Source organism: Terrapene carolina, unplaced genomic scaffold (genome assembly GCF_002925995.2).
Source record: "Terrapene carolina triunguis isolate 2854851 unplaced genomic scaffold, T_m_triunguis-2.0 Scaffold58, whole genome shotgun sequence".
Classification (NCBI taxonomy): Eukaryota; Metazoa; Chordata; order Testudines; family Emydidae; genus Terrapene; species Terrapene triunguis.
In genome coordinates this window covers 25,984,709-26,001,524 of record NW_020664409.1, presented here as the reverse complement: position 1 = coordinate 26,001,524, position 16,816 = coordinate 25,984,709, and the positions used below count along the sequence as shown (strand labels likewise).

The following is a 16,816-nucleotide window of genomic DNA, read 5'->3' as shown; positions in this document are numbered from 1 at the left end:
CCTGCCGCGTCAGCAGGTAAATAAAACTGGCCCGGCCCGCTAGGGTGCTTAACCTGGCGAGCCGCGTGCCAAACGTTGCCGATCCCTGTTCTAGAGCAAGGCACAAGGTGTATCAACAATAGAGCTTGTTAAAAACCTTCCATCAAAATATTTTTGGGTGGGAAAATAGCTTTTTCAACACAATGAAAATTTGGTGAGTTTTTGTCAAGAAACCTAAAACCCATCCGTGCAATCAGTGGGAAAAAACAAACCAGGAAAACTCAAGGCAGTTCTCAGTGCTGAGAGCATTGACACTATTCAAATCCATGCATCTACACAGGGATTTCTGAATGTGCTCATCACTGTTAAGAAATCTTCAGTCCTTGGTATCCATTATTAATTGCATGATAATGACCATTTTAAAAACCATTTTATGAAGCAGGTGCAATAGAAGGTCTGGGAGATTCCAGGACATACCAAGGAGTAGGTGATCCTAATACAGAAAGTGCATCTTCCTGACAGTCACTCCTAAGTTGTACATGAGTGTCTGGGAAGTAATTCACTGATATTTGAAAGCTTGCCTTGATGTCTCAGCTTGTTCTCTTGACTCCAAAGGAACACTGCATTGTGCTGAAACAGTCATGCCCAAATCAGAACTTGTGAGCCTTTAATAAAGCTGAAGACCTCAAGGAAAGGTACGGATTCCCATAAGGTATAATTCCTGAGCTTCAGATTGGACTGTCCTACTTCAATAATTTAAGTGCCTATGATGAAGTTTGCACATACTTTAGGCTTTCCTCTTTTATGACAGTATGAGATGCCATTCTCATGCATTTCACACCTTGAAAAGTATCATGGCCAAGCAGTTCTGAAATAACATATATCTTTACAAAATTATGTTATGATCTGTCAGTAATGTACGCCACAGTGTGAAGAGCCAACAAAAAATTCATATTGATTGGGACGTACGGCAAGACTGTTAACCTGAATGTTAGTATTACTAGCAAGTCAACACAAAATCAATTTGTTCAAGCACATCAAATGTAGGTTTCCTGTCTCCTGAAATATTTTAGTCCTTGTCACCTAAAAGCACAACATTTTGATGGATCCATTTTTTCTTAATTAATATTCAAAATTTAGGAAACAGTAAAAACAATGTAAGAATAGCTAACTACATGACTGAAGTAACAATTCTGAGTTTCTTTGAAAAACAAAGTAAAAGTAATGGTGATTGGTGACTGTATACATTTATCACAATGGTATTCTTAACTCACCATAACCTTCCTTAAGGTATAGCGTTTGGATCTAATGTCATCCATTAGCATTTCATAGGGCGTGAGCTGATATTCTATTGGAAGTGGATTATACTGACGCTCTTGAACCTTCTTAAGTTTAACACCGTCCCGCAAATCTCGCATCACCTGTACCCAAAAGCGGGCCTGAAGAGCCAAAGGAGACAAATAAGGTTTCAGGACACTTATTATACACTCATTACTACTGAGTACCAATACAGTTAAGACAAAAATAGCTGACTCGTCACATCAGAGCACTTTTGAACCAACTAAATAAGACTAAATTTATTTTTTACAACAATGAAGTAGGTAGGTGGTACGTGAAAACCTGGCTCAAAACCCATCTTAAACTAGAAAACAACTCTGGTGGATTATTCTAGTCACTAACAGAAATCCCAAAATCACAATGTAATTCAGTAAATCACTGATGGCAGTGTTAGATTTCATTTGTTTTCCACTTTTTCTATGAGTGATTACTAATTCATACTACAGAAACAAAAAAACTTAAATACTGTTTTTCATAGAAAGCAGGTGACAGTAAGCAAGCAGCTTAAGAACATTAGATTTTTTTCATCAAAATATAACCTATTGAAAATGATGGTAAATGACTACAGCCTTACCCAGTCAGCATTTTTCAACTCATCAAGGTCTGTGCTGGATTCATCACTCCTTTCTTTGTCCATTTCCTGAATCTTCTTCAGATTCTGTCAATTAAAAGCAATATAGTACATAAGCTGTATAAGAACATAAAACTGTATTGAAATAAAGTAGAAAAGGTTTAATAGAATATGGTTTCTTCTGCGTCTATTCATCTTTCAAAATTTACATGGTGGATATTCCAAGGAATGTTTTCAGAACGTGTACAGCAGATAAGAAATTAGACTTCCAAAATTGTTAATAAAAGGGTGCCCTTCTATATATACAAAAAGGATTCATAAATGCTGGAGAGGATGTGAAGGAATAGGACTTTTCTGCACATATGGTGGGAATAACATAAGAAAATTGTATTTGGGAGGAAAACAAATAGAAATTTCAAGATAGCTAAAGACAGACTACCCACAGAACTCATAGTGATGATATTAGGTTACAGCCCAAAGTTGGTTATCGACCTGGGGAAGGACCCATTGATATCACAATTACTACTAGCAGTCAGAGACGTGATAGCTTGTTTTTGGAAAAGGACAGATTCCCCCAGTATTAGTAGTATGGAGAAACCAAGCCTAGGAACTCTTTTCAATGGAAAAAATGAGAGTTTTATATAAAGCAGACTAAAATATATGGTTTTTGGAATTTGAAAAAAAAAAAAATACACAGATGATGATAAGAACTTGACCACTCACAAAGGGATCTTTTAAAGATAACAAATACAGGTTATTAATAAGATTTTTTAATACTTGTATGGAAAGTTCATATATGTTAATAATGACAAAATAAAAAGTTTAAAAAAGAAAATGTCCCTCCTCAATGTAGGTGAAGCTTACTTAATAAAGAGCCAAATTTTCGGACTTTGACTAGAATAAGAACAGTGACTGAATGCTACAGTAGATCAGAGAGTGGGTTTATTGGACCACCTAACATTAAAACAAACAAATATATGTAATTCAAAATTTAAATAAATGGACTCTTTGCACTTATGGAAAGAGTCCATTATATATACATCATACATAAAAATCACACATTTATATAGAATACAATGTTTTTCTTGTAAACTGAATGCCTTTGAAATGGAATCATTGAGACACAAGCATGGAAACTCATTATGCCATGTTTGCAGATAGTTTCAGAATAGAACTGCACTTTAACAGGGTCTTATTCACATTTTTCCAATTACTTATTCATGCATTTTCATGAAAAATAACTGGCTCCAAACTTTTGTTCACTAAACCTCTTGAGTTTATGTTAGGAGATTAAATCAATAGGTTACAGATCTGGAAACATTTAAATTATTTACGTATGTAGCACAGAAATATTTGTCCTCCTTCTGAGCTGACAATGTAATTAAGCCAACATAACACTCTTGGGTGCTCCCTATAATGGAAGTGATCAACAAAGAGAGTCCGGATCTGGTGTTTTTTTTTTACAAAATTTATAAAAAGAGGTTTAAAAATATAATTTTCTGTTTATTATACATTACACTGAAACTGCTATAGTTTAAATCTTTGCTCTAAGCCTCAGAAGAATCTTTCAATGAAGCAGTGCAGGTAGCTAATAAAATTGATTTCAGACATCCTACATAACAGACAGTCATCTCACAGGGGTCCTTGAAATTTTTAAAAATTATTTTGCTACAGAGGATTTTTGGGGAGAGTACAGGATAGCAAATGCTTACTACTACCTTTAATGTGACACAACAACAGACTTACTTTTACATCCAAGTTCTTAACACCATTATTGGCTTGTTTTTTTAATTTCATACATTATAGGCAGGCTCTTGAAAATCCATACAACTTATATGACACAAAATCGAATTGGCCAAGTCCTGAAAATATGGAGTGAGTATAGGGCAGGGGAGGGTTTTGGGTAGAAGATAAAATTTAGAAGATATTAGGGTGCTTCTAGTTGTTCTGACAACTCTGATCTCCCTCAGAGATCGCACTCATTGGTTCAAATTCAGCTTGCCTCATTCATGGACATTGACCACACCCTAAGACTTTCCAAAGGCATTTGTTTTTTTTAGTTACAACACGCTCTTGTGAAGAATGAAATTTTTTTTCTTTTTAACACAGATTTTATCAGTAGGACCCAGCATTATCATAAGCCAGTGCCATTCAAGACAGCTTGTGATTTAAGGACACGAGAGTTAGATACTGCTAACTGTATAACCTACAATTTTTGAAATGATTTATTTTTTTTAAATGACCTCAGACCAGAGTGTAAGTTTTTAGCCTTTAAATAAGCTCTGGTGTGGGCTGAGTATGGCAGTTAACAACAGAGTCTTAGCTACTGAGTAATAATTTTAATGGTAAAAATAAAACTACGGCACGTGAAAATATCCTGGCAAATTTAAAGCTTCAAGAAAGCCTCCAAGAATAGGCATAATTTTAATTCAATAGTTCTAGGAAAAAGGATTGTGGTTTTGATTCCCCTAATTAGAGACGTATGTAAGCAAACATTTAACTATTATACCCTCCCCAAAGTTCCACATCCAAATAGTTCTTCTAGTCCAATGTATTCCAGGTGTAGCTAAAAGTATGTCCTTTCTTCTCCTCTCCCAGAATGTCTCTAAGGGTACGTCTACACTACAATTAAAGACCCATGGAATGGCCACAGTTGGCCTGGGTCAGCTGACTTGGGCTTGCAGGGCTCAGGCTGCAGAGCCTAAAATTGCAGTGTAGACATTCAGGCTCATGCTGGTGTCTGGGCTCCGAGACCGAGCGAGTGGGGAGGATCTCAGAGACCAGGCTTCAGCCTGTTCCCAAATATCTACACTACAATTTTTAGCCTCACTGCCCAAGCCCTAATCAATTGACCCAGGCTCTGAGACTTGGTGCAATGGGTTTTTTTTATTGCAGTGCAGATGTACCCTAATAGACTGGCAGTGTTTGCTTGAAACATCCCAGGTGTTAGCAGGTGTTGGCCCTATTGAGAAAAGGTTAGATTCTTCTGACTCACTGAAACAATTTTACGCTATCTGGTCACAAAGCAAGGTGGGATTGGAATAAGAACCATACGAGCAGCCAATCCTCATGTGAAAGTTTGAGCTGAACTCTACCATCTTATTCTTAAATTTATTTGTAAATAAGGCCAAACCCCAAGATTCCACATATCATGTGGACTTGGTTTTAGAGCAGCTTACTCATAGAATCTATGAGGATCTTTGAAATCTTGACATATGCATTCTGAGTACTGTCCATTATAGCTTAATTAACAAGTTTTCATCCATTGCATTATAAAACAGAAGAGAAACAGCCTTAATAAAAACAAAAAGTTCAAGCGTCAGTCCTGGCAGGGCTAAAGAAAATATGACAACAGAACATATTTAAATTACCTCATTTTCACCCCTTCTGGGTCCTAGCTTAAAATCATAGAAATTTAGAGCTGGAAGGGATCTCAGGAAATCACCAAATCCAGCCCTTGAGGCAGGACCATGTAAACCTTGACCATCCCTGGCAGGTGTTTGTCCAACCTGTTCTTAAAAACCTCCACAACCTCCTTTGGAAGCCTATTTCAAGCTTAACTACCCTTCTAGTTAGAAAGATTTTCTTAATATCTAACCTTAATCTCCCTTGTTGCACATCAAGCCCATTATTTCTTGTTCTATCTCCAGTGGACACTGATAACAAATGACCACAATCCTTATCAGATCTTTCCTCTGTCTTCTTTTCTCAAGACTATGCCTGCCCAATTTTATTAACCTTTCCTCACAGATCAGGCTTTCTAAACCTATCATTTTTGTTGCTCTTCTCTGGACTCTCTGAGTTATCCACATCTTTCCTAAAGTGTGGTGTCTAGAATTAGACACAGCACTCCAGCTGAGGACTCATCAGTGCCAAGCAGAGTGGGACAATTACCTCCCGAGTCTTACATACAAATACTCCTGTTAATACACCTCAGAATACGACTCTTTTTCACAACTGCATCACATTGTTGATTCATGTTCAATTTGTGATCCACCGTAACCTCTAGATTCCTTTCAGCAGTACTACCATCTCGCTATTTATTCCCCATTTTGTAGTTGTACTTATCTTTCCTTTCTAAGTGTAGTACTTTGCACTTGTCTTTATTAGATTTTTTCTTCTTGATTTCAGACCAATTCTTCAATTTTTCAATGTCCTTTTGAATTCTAATCCTGTCCTCCAAAGTGGATGTAACCCCTCCCATCTTGAAGTTATCTGCAAATTATATATGCATACTCTCCACTCCATTATCCAGGTCATTAATGAAAATACTGAAATGCACTGGACCTAGGATAGACCCCTGTGGGGCGCCACTAGATACATCCTCCCAGTTTGACAGCAAATCATGATAACTACCTTGTCTATACGAGGCCTGCTAAATTCTGTTTAAACTTGCATGAAGTCATAATCCCCAAGAGAAAGAGCATGCAGTAGCTTCTCATTCTACACTGTATTTAAGGTAATCCTCATATGAGAGAGAGAGAGAGAGAGAGAGAGTGTGAGTAAATGATACATTTAACCAATATTGTCTTGTTTCACTGAAAATATCTGCTAACATACTTTTTAATTTTAATTCATGTGCAGAGCCACATTATAAATACCATAAGAAAATCTTTCATAAATTGTTTTCTTTTGAATTAAATTTATTAGGCTTAAATTAGTACCTGAAAGGGTTAACAAAGGTAGGTAAAACAGTGTGCTACTTCAATAACACTTCCTTTACCTCTGTGTTTGAATATTGTTCAAATTACACAGCAAATAAACATAGCAGTCTGAACCTACTTTCTAGTGAACATCTGTAGGCATCCTTAAACGACCACACAATGCATGACAGCTTAGCATTATCTCCTCCGGTGGTTTATAGACAACTGGGAAAAATGTGTGTATGGAAACTTGTATGTGCTTTGCAACTGTCAGTGATATCAGTCTGTTACTTTAAAAAGCAAGAAGTCCTTTCTCCAAAAGAGGAAATATTATAGAAAAGTCTCATTTACATTTACTTCTGCTTTTATATCAGATTGAAGTCTGAGTATTCATCCTTTTCTCCATCAGATGCAAAGTAGTGGTAACGATTTCAGGGTAAGTCTTTGTGAACTGTAAATGCCTTGTTTTCTCTTGAACTGGAAACTTTTGTTGAAGGCCTGCAAAATTATAAAATCATCCTAACTCTTTCTCCTTCTGCTCCTCAGAACCAAGGTTAACTTTGGTGAACAAGCTGACAACAGTCAGACTGCTACTACCCTCAATACGCTTTTATTTTTACAGAGTTAACATATTCATAGATTCATAGATTCTAGGACTGGAAGGGACCTCGAGAGGTCATCGAGTCCAGTCCCCTGCCCGCATGGCAGGACAAAATACTGTCTAGACCATCCCTGATAGACATTTATCTAACCTACTCTTAAATATCTCCAGAGATGGAGATTCCACAACCTCCCTAGGCAATTTATTCCAGTGTTTAACCACCCTGACAGTTAGGAACTTTTTCCTAATATCCAACCTAGACCTCCCTTGCTGCAGTTTAAGCCCATTGCTTCTTGTTCTATCCTCAGAGGCTAAGGTGAACAAGTTTTCTCCCTCCTCCTTATGACACCCTTTTAGATACCTGAAAACTGCTATCATGTCCCCTCTCAGTCTTCTCTTTTCCAAACTAAACAAACCCAATTCTTTCAGCCTTCCTTCATAGGTCATGTTCTCAAGACCTTTAATCATTCTTGTTGCTCTTCTCTGGACCCTTTCCAATTTCTCCACATCTTTCTTGAAATGCGGTGCCCAGAACTGGACACAATACTCCAGCTGAGGCCTAACCAGAGCAGAGTAGAGCGGAAGAATGACTTCTCGTGTCTTGCTCACAACACACCTGTTAATACATCCCAGAATCACGTTTGCTTTTTTTGCAACAGCATCACACTGTTGACTCATATTTAGCTTGTGGTCCACTATAACCCCTAGATCCCTTTCTGCCATACTCCTTCCTAGACAGTCTCTTCCCATTTTGTATGTGTGAAACTGATTTTTTCTTCCTAAGTGGAGCACTTTGCATTTGTCTTTGTTAAACTTCATCCTGTTTAACTCAGACCATTTCTCCAATTTGTCCAGATCATTTTGAATTATGACCCTGTCCTCCAAAGCAGTTGCAATCCCTCCCAGTTTGGTATCATCCGCAAACTTAATAATTGTACTTTCTATACCAATATCTAAGTCGTTAATGAAGATATTGAACAGAGCCGGTCCCAAAACAGACCCCTGCGGAACCCCACTCATTATGCCTTTCCAGCAGGATTGGGAACCATTAATAACAACTCTCTGAGTACGGTTATCCAGCCAGTTATGTACCCACCTTATAGTAGCCCCATCTAAATTGTATTTGCCTAGTTTGTCGATAAGAATATCATGCGAGACCGTATCAAATGCCTTACTAAAGTCTAGGTATACCACATCCACAGCTTCTCCCTTATCCACAAGACTCGTTATCCTATCGAAGAAAGCTATCAGATTGGTTTGACATGATTTGTTCTTTACAAATCCATGCTTGCTGTTCCCTATCACCTTACCACCTTCCAAGTGTTTGCAGATGATTTCCTTAATTACTTGCTCCATTATCTTCCCTGGCACAGAAGTTAAACTAACTGGTCTGTAGTTTCCTGGGTTGTTTTTATTTCCCTTTTTATAGATGGGCACTATATTTGCCCTTTGCCAGTCTTCTGGAATCTCTCCCGTCTCCCATGATTTTCCAAAGATAATAGCTAGAGGCTCAGATACCTCCTCTATTAGCTCCTTGAGTATTCTAGGATGCATTTCATCAGGCCCTGGTGACTTGCAGGCATCTAACTTTTCTAAGTGATTTTTAACTTGTTCTTTTTTTATTTTATCTGCTAAACCTACCCCCTTCCCATTAGCATTCACTAGGTTAGGCATTCCTTCAGACTTCTCGGTGAAGACCGAAACAAAGAAGTCATTAAGCATCTCTGCCATTTCCAAGTTTCCTGTTACTGTTTCTCCCTCTTCACTAAGCAGTGGGCCTACCCTGTCTTTGGTCTTCCTCTTGCTTCTAATGTATTGATAAAAAGTCTTCTTGTTCCCCTTTATTCCCTTAGCTAGTTTGAGCTCATTTTGTGCCTTTGCCTTTCTAATCTTGCCCCTGCATTCCTGTGTTGTTTGCCTATATTCATCCTTTGTAATCTGTCCTAGTTTCCAGCTGCTTAACCTTTACTTTGAATGTTGGACAATACTTGCAGCAATTATCCATTTCAGCAACCATTAAAGCTTTCTGTTCCTTAACATATGGTTTGTTGGGCTGGATTATGCCCAAAGGCAGCAAAACTGACATAAATGCTAAATATCCCACCGTGTTATAAGATTCCAACCTGATTCTCCTTACCACTAAGAATCAGGAGAAGAGAAAAGGTTTGACTAACTGATGGACCACCTTCAAAATAAGGCACCCATCTAATTAGTCCCTGCACAATATAGTAAGAGGGGGAGCTTCTATTTGAGGAAGGCCAAGTCCAGGTAAATCACACCATCACAGGGCTGGAGAGCTGTAACAGCAAAGGCTACCAGCCAGAAAAGAAACGCTGTCCTTTCACTCCAGTTGTTAAACATCATCTACAATGGTATTAGAGAGACAAGGTGAATGAGGTGATATCTTGGGACCGAGACAGTTACAACTATACTGCATATCTACTGGTGTGATCATTTTTAAATCAGTAGGCTCAAATAACTTTCACCCAACAGTCCTAAAAGAGTAGGCTGAGGAGATCTCTGGCCTGCAGATGTTAGTTTTCAATAAAGCTTGGATTACCACGGAAATTTTAGAAGACTGGAAGTGTTGATTTTATGTCAATAAAAAAGACACACCGAATGACTCAGAGTGGCAAATAATGAGGACCAAGTAGTCATACAGAACAATCTTGATCATTTGGTAGGCTGGGCCCATTCAAACAAAATGTGTTTTAATATAGCCAAATGCAAAGTAAGACATTCAGGAACTAAGAATTCAGCCCACACCTACAGACTGGAGGACTGTATCCTGGAAAGCCGTGACTCTGAAAAGGATCAAAAGATCACCGTGGACACGCAACTGAACTTGAGCTCCCAATGTGATGCCATGCCAAAAAAAAAAAAAGCTAGCTAGTAATCCCTGGACATTGATACGCAACTATGATCATCAGGGATATTGTGGCTGTCAGTCCCTAGGGGGAAATCTCCCAGGAACAGAAGGCAAGACACTTTCAGCGAATGGCTCTGAGCTCCCTTTTACTGGGGATCAGAATGAAGCAGACTTATTGGTTTTAAGTCACAATGGAAAGCAGACCTTCATCCACTAATGGAGCTACAAAATAATCTGCTTTGGTCTCCCAGAAGGCAAACAACAAAACAATACCAAACAAGCTAAATGAGGGAGGAAAAGAGACGAGGAAGAGATAGCAAGTCTAAATCCTATTGCCAAAATGCTTGAAGGCTTCTTAGCACCTATATTATGGCAGAATACACATTAGGAATTAATATATAGAAAGTTTCACATCATATTAATTGCTCAAAAGATTGAACGTTGCCAGGAGTTGTTTGCAAGGTGTGCTGAAAGACTTGAGTTTCTCAGTGTTTTGAAAAACAATGGAATACTACGCAATTTCCTTGTTACAAATTTAGAAGACATTGGAATTTAGCAACATACACAAATGGAAAATGTTCTGACCTTACAAACATTGGTTATGAAGGTTTCCTTTAACGCTTCTGTGTATGCTGGGTACTGCTCAGGGGGAACAATTTCTTGTGATGGACATACATGCCTAGTCCTCTAGCCTGCATTAAGTGTATCACCTCCTTCCTTAATCAGCCAAGATCAGTGGGGTTAGAAATCAATTTCAATGACGAATTATGCAAACCAAAACACTTAGAATAAAATAGAGTGTTTGTCAGAACTTAAGTGAAATCCGAAATCCATATGAAGAACCTCAGCTGCTGTATCCATTTGTGCTTACCCTTGGGAAACAGACCAGAGGAAGCTATTTTTGCTACAATATTAAAATCATAGCCCAGGCGGATTTCCGTTTTAGAGGGGGAAAATACTAAGAGGTTATCTTAGCTGACCCTCGAGCCCTCAAACCCACACTACAAATCTCATTCACATGTTATAGACTGGGCATTCGTTCAGAAAAGTAGGAAACAGATTTGTAGGCTACAGACCAGAAGTCTGAATATTAAGCATTTCAACACTCTTCATTTTATAACAATGAAAGCATTTGGCATTTTTTAAAACGTTGTGTTCTCACACACAATTCTCTAGCAGTTTGAGTAAATAAATATATGGATGTCTTTACATTTATTTTTGCATTATTTAAAACAATCAAGTACAACTGTTGTTATTGTTAAATGGCCCATCTTTGAAAAATACTTTCCTTTGCTCAGTGACAGATGGAAGGTTATGTAATGTACATGTCAGCTCAACAGCAAAGAATCACTTGAACACAATGGTCTCCATATTTTAACATTTCAAGGAGCTTTTCATAAATAGGGGTCTGATTCCTGGCCTTCTCCTTTAGCAGTTTAAAAATGTAATCTATCATCATTTCTGTATGTATTCCCATTTCTAGAGGTTGTTTTATTGATGGAAATGATTCTGACTGATAACTGGGGAACAGATAAAATAGACTTGCACATCTGATCTCTGATGTAAGAATACATAACATACAAAAGAGGGTACTGCCCAAGGGTAATAGTTGATTTTACACACCCAATTATCTAACATCAGACTTAAGCCTTATGGACCTGGGCCTCCAGCCCTTACTCACTTGAGTATCCCCCATTTCAGTCAATTAAATTACTCATGAGAGTAAGGTTTTCAGATTCAGCCACTAAAATGCTTTGTGCTGCTATAGGACTTTTGAATCTCATATCAAAAACGTGTTTGTAAGACAGTAGGAGTGGGAGTAGAGAAGACATGCCCTAGTGTGGAGAGAGGTGGAAAAGGGTTGCTCAGTAGTGATCCCTTACTGATCAATACAACAAATGCACTGACAGACTCCAAATTGAGGTCTTGGGTGGATATTAGTGGCTCTTCTTCAGTAACTCACAGCGGGGATCAAGTAGAGAAACATTTGGCAAGGATGTTGAGTTTCTGGAAAGTAACTGTAGCAATATTCTATAACATTAATAATTAAAGTATAGCATTGAATATTGTGCAAATATACTGTTTGATCCAAAATGTTTATCCTCCAAGGTAAATTTTTATGGGCTGCCAATGTGGGACAGAAGAAATGTTGTTCTTTGGATCTAAGTTTGAGTAAACAACTTAGCTAATTGTTTCATTTACTGTTAATAAAATTGTTATTGCATAATTATAAAAACCCTGCTGGTGGTGTTAATATTAGGTTACACGCTGCTCTATTAAAGGGGAGAAAGCGATTCAAGACCATGACCATAAAAATTTTGTGACTGAAACACCTATCATTTTCCACTTTAACAGCCAAATGTAAAGGGAAAATGAAGACTCTGTGTCCAAAAATAGATGATAAAAAATATAACATATTCCTATTTTTTTTATGTTGCTAGAAAGGGTTAATATCCGCTGGAAAGATTTCCTAAGAGGTATAATTTCAAAGCTTGTAGAAATTCCCACCTTGCAAGGGTGTTTAAGCTTCTGCTACAGGTCAGCTGCCCTCATGGCAACAGCTAACTAGGTAAGCCTTACATGGCAAGACAGGTATCAAATTGGCTAAAGATTCGGGCCCAGATTTTTAAAAGGTATTTAGGCATTGCTCTGCTCAGCATTGCAATGCCTAATTGATTTAGAAGCCCAAGACTTATTTTTAAAAGTGACTTAGGGGCCTGAGTCCCATTGACTTTCCATAAGACTGAGGCTCCTACAGGCCAAAGTCACTTTTGAAAATGAGACTTAGAAATCCACAGCTGGCCTGTGCCAGTCAACTCTGGTTTGCAGGGCTCAGGCTGCAGGGCTCTCATATTGCTGTGTAGACCTCCTGCGTGGTGGGAGGGTCCAGAGCTCAGGCTCCAGCCCAAGCCCAGAAGTCTACACAGCAATGAAACAGCCCCACAGCCCGAGCCCTATGAGCCCAAGTCGGCTGGCATGGGCCAGCCAAGGGTTTTTCTGTGCTGTGTAGACATACCCTACTAAACCAACTAGGTTCTGCAATGCTGAGTGGAGCAATACCTAAATACCTTTTAAAAATCTGGGCCTTGATGAGCAGAAGCTACAAAATGAGGAATTTCTTTTTTCAACCATTTTATTGGTAAAATCAACCCACTATTTAGAAATAAGGCCACAGATATTAAAGGGCAGGTCAGAAAGGAAATCAATTGCACCCAGTGTGACACCCCATACCCCATATGACACCTTGTACCTCAGTTTCACCCCTATTTTATGATTATGATATATTGTGTATAAAGTATGTCCTGTGAGATATCATTTCAAAACTCATAACCTACTGAACATTATTATCCTGGTAAAATATGTGTGGCAACTTTGTATGTAAAGTTATGAGATTCTACTGTATAATAATGATCTTGCATGTAACAAAGTTAGAAAAGGCTCAAACTAGTTTTTCAGAGACAAAGACACACTTGCACATCAGCAGGGAGCTAAAAAGTCATTACCTGTTTCATCGGAGATTCACCAGCAGGGAAATTGTACAAAAAACAAATTTACAACTCACCTGAAGGACAGCCTGCACAGCACATACACAATGGAACTGCTGACCCCATGACCCAGCAAAGACTTTTCCAGTATAAAAAGGAGAGACAGTGACCTACTCCTCACCTCTCCTCCCTCATCTCTACTCATGGCAGCAAGATCTCTTGAAAGACAATAGGCGCATCATTGAACTGTTGGGGGGAGGGGGTGTCCTGGCTGGAAGGCGTTCCAGTTAGTAAGAACTGCTCTAAGCTTTTGGGTGAGAAAGCTTTTTGCTTTCAAATCTTATATAGGTTGGTAAAATTTAGGAATTAGATTGCAGTTTTATCTTTTATTTCTTTTGGAACCAACTCTGACTTTTTTGGTTTTGGTTGAAGTGTTTGGGGAATCTGTACTCAGGTTAACAAAGGCTGGGACACAATCATTTCCTTTGATTAAATGATGGACTATTAATGAGCTTGGTTTGTTCAGTAGTGGGCTCAACAGCGCAAAATGCACATTTCTGGGGTACCAGGCTGGGGCTAAGAATTAGCAGATGTCACCCTGTATATAGTTCATGAGTGGCTGGGAGAGCATTCATGTAATTTTGCTGGGAGCGACTATATGCTAATGTCTGTGTGTGAGCAGAACCTGGAGAGGCTGTGTTTCAGTAGCAAAGCAATGTAAGAGGCACCCCAGGCTGAAGAGTTAAGGGGACTCAGCATTTCAGTGGTTCAGGTTGTACCCTGGTGAATGTCATACACAGGCAAGTGGTTAACATAGTATTTACATAGTTTTTTGCAGCAATGCAATGAGTTCCAGAGCAAGCACACTATATTCTCACAAATGAGGCAAAACCCAGAAAAAGTGTATAACACACACTGCGCCAGTGCCCACAAAAAAATTTAAGTAAATAATGACACAGCGGGTGGAATGTTTTAGTTTAACGTGTAAGTTCCACCACTGTTGAACAGTTAGCAGTTTTAACTAGGATGATATTAAGTTTTTATTCATATGACATGGCAACAGCAAAATCTACTCCGATCCTTGCCAATCAGACTGAATGGAAGACTAACCTCAAAGGAATTTATTTCACTGGACAGGAAGAAGGTTCTTTTCCTTAATGAAGAGGTTAGGGTACACTAAATCCTACTCTCAGACCATACATTCTGTGTAGCACTGTATTTTAATAGCTTTTCCGGTCAATGGACTATTAAGGTCAAGTTGGCTGAGGACCTACAGTCTCTATTTTTCTAAATAAATGATCCATTAAACATTGTTAAGAAGAAACACTCAAAAATTACTTAAGATAGCTGCATCCCATTATCAGATGTAGTCATGAATATACAGATATTAACAATTTGCTATTTTATTAATTAACCCATTAGAATCTTTACTTGAAATGAAACAGAAGAAAAATAAAGGAGCAAAAGAATAGATTTTCTTTATACTTATTTGCTTAAGCTGAGCTTTACAGGAGTATATCTTTTCAGATGAAGATAGACTAAAATATACAGAGATAGAAAAGACTGACTGTCTACTTTATAAAGGCAACAAATGAGATAAAAATACATAAAATAATTAATGGCATAAAGAAGACAAATCAGGAGCATCTGTTCCGCTTGCCTCAAAGGAACAAGGGGACAACCCATGAAATTAAAAGGTGACAAATTCAAAATCGATAAAAGGAAACACTTTTTCATACAGTGTGTAATTTGACTGGATTTCACTGCCACAGGAATTCCTTCAGGGCAAGAACTTAGAAAGATTCAAAAAAGGATTGGACATTTATATGACTATCAAGAATAGACAATTAACAATTAATTTTGGAAGGAATACTAAACCTCATACTTTAGGGCTTAAGCCAGTCTCTAACAATTAGCCATCAGGATGAGACCCAATATGGGGGGCAGATTATCACACATCTGTTTACTGTAGGGTTCCTACACCTTCCTCTGAAGCATCTGGTGCTGGCAACTGTCTGAGACGGGGTACTGGCCTACCTTTGCCTACCAGGGGTCTGATCTAGTACCAATTTCTTTCTTCCTATGTTTGCATAACAGAAGTTCAGTTCTGCTATGGCTATCTTTTCTTGGCCACCCCAAACAGGAATGTTTAACTTTATGCTTTATCTCACTAACTCTGTTTGCACAAGGGAGATCTTTTGAATCATCCTGGGAAAGGACATGTCCTTGTGTTATTACTTTTAAGCATACTGATTATGTTTATACTGTATTAATATAACTCACTTTAGCTTAACTAAGCATGTAATTAATTTTGATTCCATAGCACAGCTATGGTTATTGTGTGTTTCATAAGATGCATTTTTTGCTGGTATTGGTGAGGGTGGGGAGGGAAAGATTCCCTCTGTGTATGTGAATTTCTTGTGGTAAGTAAGAGCCCACTGTGCAGGATAGGGGAAATGAGCAATATTTTCCCCCGTAGCCTTAAGAGCTAGAGAGCAGAAGTAGGAAGCTGGGAAGGTCTGGCCGATCTGAAGACCAAAAGCACCAGCAGGTGGCATCACTGGTGGACCAGGGGTCATCCTTACTCCCCTGAGCACCTGAAAAGAAGTGGCATTAGTAATGTCTGAAGGGGAGCCAGGTAGATTGGATAAATCAGGTTTATACTGAAAAGCCAGCCTGAATCCTAACTAAGGCCTGGTCTACACTATGAGTTTAGGTTGAATTTAGCAGCGTTAAATCGAATTAACCGTGCACCCGTCCACACAACGAAGCCATTTACTTCGACATGAAGGGCTCTTAAAATCAATTTCTGTACACCTCCCCGACGAGGGGAGTAGCGCCGAAATCGACATTGCCATTTCGAATTAGGGTTAGTGTGGCCGCAATTCAACGGTATTGGCCTCCGGGAGCTATCCCACAGTGCACCATTGTGACCGCTCTGGACAGCAATCTGAACTCGGATGCACTGGCCAGGTAGACAGGAAAAGCCCCGCAAACTTTTGAATTTCATTTCCTGTTTGCCCAGCGTGGAGCGCTGATCAGCACAGGTGACCATGCAGAGCTCATCAGCACAGCCAGAATCAAAAAAGAGCTCCAGCATGGACCGTACGGGAGATACTGAATCTGATCTCTGTATGGGGAGATGAATCTGTTCTATCAGAACTACGTTCCAAAAGACGAAATGCCAGAACATTTGAAAAAATCTCCAAGGCCATGATGGACAGAGGCCACAACAGGGACTCAACACAGTGCTGCGTGAAACTTAAGGAGCTGAGACAAGCGTACCAGAAAGCCAAAGAATCAAATGGACGCTCACAGAGGGAGGGGCGA

The 16,816-nt window shown here is 38.8% G+C and overlaps 1 protein-coding gene across 1 annotated transcript in view; it reads right to left on the bottom strand.

Annotated features, from left to right (window-relative positions):
- The window catches only part of SPIRE1 (spire type actin nucleation factor 1), a 124,576-nt gene that overhangs the window by 43,201 nt on the left and 64,559 nt on the right, over positions 1-16,816 (bottom strand). The window contains exons 6-7 of the mRNA XM_029914161.1: positions 1,892-1,975; positions 1,254-1,418 (exon numbers count right to left, since the gene is read on the bottom strand). Of these exons, the coding sequence (XP_029770021.1) occupies positions 1,254-1,418; positions 1,892-1,975 (249 nt within the window). The remainder of the gene's footprint in view (positions 1-1,253; positions 1,419-1,891; positions 1,976-16,816) is intronic.